At 32.7% G+C, this 5,260-nt stretch overlaps 1 protein-coding gene across 1 annotated transcript; it reads left to right on the forward strand.

The window, feature by feature from the left end:
- The first annotated feature begins 821 nt into the window (after positions 1-821).
- vma12 (vacuolar ATPase assembly factor VMA12) lies at positions 822-3,391 on the forward strand. Its single transcript, XM_073818111.1, has 6 exons — positions 822-1,123; positions 1,207-1,280; positions 2,172-2,261; positions 2,347-2,389; positions 2,477-2,589; positions 2,959-3,391. The coding sequence occupies exons 1-6, from the start codon at positions 952-954 to the stop codon at positions 3,052-3,054; spliced, it is 588 nt and encodes a 195-aa protein (XP_073674212.1). The 5' UTR covers positions 822-951; the 3' UTR covers positions 3,055-3,391.
- Positions 3,392-5,260: the final 1,869 nt, after the last annotated feature.

Genomic DNA, 5,260 nt, shown 5'->3' on the forward strand with positions numbered 1-5,260 from the left:
AGATCCAAAGATCAGCATTTATCTGAAATAAAAAGCTTTTGTAACTTTATACACTATTACATTCAAAAGCGTGGATTCAGTAATATAATACTTTTATTTAGCAAGGATGCTTTAAATTGATTAAAAGTGACCATAAATACATAAAATTGCAAAAGATTTCATTTTCAGATGAATCCTGTTCTGAACTTTCTATTCATCAAAGAAACCTGAAAAAATCTACTCAGCTGTTTTCAACATAATAATAATAAATGTTTTTTGGAGCAGCATTTCAGAATATTAAAATGATTTCTGAAGGATCGTGACACTGAAGACTGGGGTAATGAGGCTAAAATTCAGCTTTGAAATCACAGGAATAAATTACATTTTAAAATATATTCAAATAGAAAACAGTATTATAAAAAAATGTGTTACTGTTTTTGCTGTACTTTGGATCCAATAAATGCAGGTTTAATGAGCAGAAGACACTTTTTGGACTAATATTTTTGACTGGTAGTGTATCAATCACTGACCTATTCAACAAATAAACCTTACAAACAATTGAATTTATTCTTAAAGCATCCTTTAAAAACTGAAGAGTCAAATAATTTAACAAAAACTGGTTTGCGCCTCAATCCAAAAGGTCGAATATATTCCTTGGCAGTATGTGGCGCTGTGAGATTATCTAGTTAGTTTGCAAACGGCGAATAAACACCCTGAAGAAGAAAATATCAGCTGACATGCAGAGCTGTAAACAGGAACATGCTTAAATTGAGATAAAATATAATTATATTAGTGTAGCACTGAAACAACATCGTTTAGTTTTGTTAGAAATATTTAATATTTTCCATTTGTATAATTTGTGAAGCTAATTTGACGCTAGTTTTAGCTTTTTGAAGTTCCTTTTTGCTTTGCGGTACTTTTCTATTCAGTGTGCACTGATACATAACTGAGAGATATTTATACTACTAAATCATGGCTTCTTCGGTTAAAATCGGAGAGAAATTTCGGGAAAAAGCGAGAGATTTACTGGAGAGACAATCTGGCGTGTCAGAAGAGCTGAAGGAAGAATTGAAATCTCTGACAGATCAGTCCATCTTACCATTCAAGACTGTGAGAAAACTACACACGCTTCTTCAGGAAAATGGTAAGAAACATTAACATTCTATAAAGAATTAACGTTTTGATACCTATTATTGCACATTACAAGCTGAGCTTGATATTTTATAGGACATCCAGTGTATCTTCATGAGCTATTTGAGGACAGCTCACTTCATCTTCCAGAAGTCATCACACCTCCGAGGGTAAGTGAGAATATTTCACAACTATCTGTATTTATACTCTTCCAGTCAAAAGTTTTTGAACAGTAAGATCAAGTCGCTTATGCTAACCAAGCCTGCATTAATTTGATCCAAAGTACAGCAAAAATTGTACAAGTTAAAATAACTGCTTTCTATGTGAATATATTTTAAAATGTAATTTATTCCTGTGACTTCAAAGCTGAATTTTTAGCATCATTACTCCACTCAGGATGCTCAAACAAACATATATTATGTTGAAAACAGCTGAGTAGATTATTTCTGGTTTCTTTTTTTAAAGCATTTATCTGAAATAGAAATCTTTTGTAACATTATAAATGTCTTTCTCATCACTTCTAATCAATTTAAAGAATCCTTGCTAAATAAAATTATTAATTTCTTCCCCCCCCAAAAAATACTGACTCCAAGCTTTTGAATGGTGTAGTGTATAATGTTACAAAAGCTTTTTATTTTAGATAAATGCTGACCTTTGGATCTTTCTATTTATCAAAGAATCCTGAGTAAATTACTCAACTGTTTTAAAAATTAATACTACTACTAATAATAATAATAATTATAAATGTTTCTGGAACAGTGAATCAGCATATTAGAATGATCTCTAAAGGATCATGTGACACCGAAGACTTAGTAATGATCCTGAAAATTTAGCTTTGATCACAGGAATAAATTACATTTTACAATACATTCAAATAGAAAGCAGTTATTTAAAATAGTAAAAATGTTTCACAATTTTACTGCTTTTGCTGTATTTTGGATCAAATAAATGCAGGCTTAGTGAGCAGAAGAAACATCTTATACAAATCTTACCGTTCAGAAACTTGGCTTTTTCACTTTTTTTAACCTTCATACTCATAATTATTTACTTCCACCCAACAGAACCCTCAGTTGGTTGCCCGCCTAGAAAAAATTAAAGCAAAACTCGCCAATGAAGAATACAAGAGAATAACACGGAATGTAAATCCACAGGTGAACACCCTTCTACACTCTCTATATCATACATACTCTATATCTTTTAAAAATCATGTCAGCAGATTTATTCTTCGCCCAACAGGAAATGAATCATCATGGAACTTTAGCAGATTTTGGACGACAAGGTCAGGATGTTCTTTTTTTTCTTCTTCTCATTTTTAATGTCTCTCTGTCTTGTTCATCTTACGTGTTTGTTGTGTTGTGTTGTGCAGTGCGGTCCGTGAAGGCAGTTGTTGTTACTGTATTCAACTTCCTGGTAACTATAATTGCGGCATTTGCCTGTTCATATCTGGGCAGCCAGTATATCTTCACTGAGACAGCAGCGGTAAGTGCACACAGGAATCACACCATCAATGCACCACAAAATCAGTCATAAGTAGCATGGGTATATAGCAATAGCCAAAAAAAAAAAATTGTATGGGTCAAAATAATTGGTAGTAGTAATATGCATTGCTAAGAACTTCATTTGGACAATTTTAAAGGTGATTCTCTCAATGTTTAGATTTTTTTTGCACCCTCATTAGTTTTTCAAATAGTTGTATCTCAGCCAAAAATTGTCCTATATTAACAAACCATACATCAGTGGATTTTTTATTCAGCTTTCAGATGATTTATAAATCTCAATTTCAAAAATGGACACTTATGTGGTCCAGGATCACACATTTCAAATGTCTCTGTGTGTATTTTCTTTCAGAGAGTAATAGCTGCAGTAATTGCAGCATCTGTTGTCGGTCTTGCTGAGCTTTATGTTCTGGTCCGGACTATGGAGGGAGAACTTGGAGAGCCCTGATACCAACTAAAATCATCCAATATTTCCAAATTGTTTCACTCTACAGCTTCTTTTTCTGTTTACATAGTTTCTCTCCAAATAAAAAAAGTGAGGTTCAGTGATCAATCTAATCTACACTTTTACAAAGAAATCCTTTATGCTAAAATTTTAAATATCACTTCTTTGATCTCAAGACACTAGAAGGTACATTATGATCATATTGTGGTCTTGAGTTTCACATCTGTTAGTATTTATTTGAATGTCTTACAGCTATAACTAAGAAACATAATTGTAAAGGATTTGTGCTTTGATGTTTATTGTGATTGTTACTGACTCACAATGCTGTGTGGGAAAATGTCTTTTTTTTTTTCACAAGAAAATAATAAAAAACATTCAAGAAGCTAAGCTGAGTCAAAAGCATTCAAAAGAAAAAAAAACATTTATTAAATCACACTCCCTGGTGATGCTCACTATTGAGAGTCCAGCTTTGTTTAACCAGGTTTACAGCATTTTCCGGTTATAACGCCGATCCAGTGCTTACTGTATGTTGTGTACTGTACGTCCTGCACATTCAACCTGTGTATTTGAGCTTTGGCAAAGCTACAGAAACACAGTATAAAAGACAACCAGAAACGTGCAGCTCAAAGTGACGTATGAAACGCTCCTACGCCACTAAAAATTAGAAAAAAGACAATAGTTATAAAAAATGTGCCAGTCTATCTGAGAACAAAACATATATTGTACCTTATTTCCTGTACATATCTATTTCTTTCTATCTTTTATTAGTACATATGGAATCCACTAATAGATTTCTATCTCTATCTTTGCAGTTTATAAAATGGCTCCATAATTCACTGATCTTAAAATAATAGTTCAACCAAAAATTAAAATATACTGACCCTGGCCATCTAAGATGTTGAGATTTCGAGAAATTTTGCATTACATCACTTGCTCATCAATGGTTCCTCTGTAGTGAATGGGTGCCGTCATAATTCAGATTCCAAGCAGCTGATAAAATCATCACAACTCCTACAATTTCTATATTAATGTCGTAAAGCTGCATGTTTGTGATAAACAAACCCACCATCAAGGCGTTTTAACTTTAAAACCATCACTTTTGGCAAAAAAATACGAGTCCATATTACATACTAATACTTCCTCCAGTGAAAAAGTCTATGGCCTGTTGTCCTCTCACATCAAAATCCACCAACATCTTTGTTTAGAACGGCTTTGGACTGTTTTTCCGCTTGTAAACGGTGCTTAATCTATGTATATTTTTCTCCTAAACCAGACAAGACATGTTTTTTACTAGAGAAAGCATAATTAGGACAACAGTTTAAAGTTAAAAACATCTTAATGATGGATTTGTTTCTTACAAAACGTGATGTTTTTATCAGTTGTTTGAACTCTCATTCTGACGGCACCCATTCACCACAGAGGATCCGTTGGTGAGCAAATGATATAATGCTAAATTTCCGCAAATCTGCTCCAACAAAGAAACAAATTCATGTGCATCTTGGATGGCCTGAGTATAAGTACATTTTAAAGGAATAGTTCACCCAAAATTAAAATGCGGTCATTGTTCCAAACTCATAAGACTCATAAGATCTTCTGAACACAAATTATGATATTTTTGATGAAATCCGAGAGCTTTCTGACATGAGAAAGGTAGGTAAATTAGTCCAGGTGACATCAGTGGTTCAACCGTAATTTTATGAAACTACAAAAATATTTTTTTTGCATAAAGAAAACTAAAAATAACTACTATATTTAACCATTTCTGTCAGTCTTCAAAAATATTTCATCAAAAATATCTTAACTTTTGTTCAGAAGATGAATAAAGGACTTAAGGGTTTGGAATGACATTAGGGTGAGTATAAAGTCAGAATTGCGAGATATAAACTTGCCATTTTGAGAAAAAAGAGACAATTGTGAGATATAAACTCACAATTCTGAGGAAAAAGTGACAGTTGTGAGACATAAACTCGCAATTCTGAGAAAAAAAGTCAGAATTGTAAATTTAGATCCTGAACTGACTTTTTCTCAGTTTATTTCTCAGAATTGCGAGATTAAATCACAATATTTTTTTCTCGCAATTTCGGGTTTATATCACGCAATTTTGACTTAATGTCTCACAGTTTTGAGTCATAATTGTGAGATATAAACGTGCAATTCTGAGAAAAAAAGTCACAACAGAGAGATTTAAACACAATTCTGAAAAAAAGTC

Source organism: Garra rufa, chromosome 14, assembly GCF_049309525.1.
Source record: "Garra rufa chromosome 14, GarRuf1.0, whole genome shotgun sequence".
In the NCBI taxonomy this organism is placed as follows: domain Eukaryota; kingdom Metazoa; phylum Chordata; class Actinopteri; order Cypriniformes; family Cyprinidae; genus Garra; species Garra rufa.

What these genes read in the sequence shown, in the direction of transcription:
- vma12 (XM_073818111.1), top strand. Translation starts at nt 952, where the DNA reads ATGGCTTCTTCGGTTAAAATCGGAGAGAAATTTCGGGAAAAAGCGAGA. An exon ending in CACGCTTCTTCAGGAAAATG is followed by an intron (nt 1,124 to 1,206) that starts GTAAGAAACATT and finishes GATATTTTATAG; the next exon opens with GACATCCAGTGTATCTTCAT. An exon ending in AAGTCATCACACCTCCGAGG is followed by an intron (nt 1,281 to 2,171) that starts GTAAGTGAGAAT and finishes TCCACCCAACAG; the next exon opens with AACCCTCAGTTGGTTGCCCG.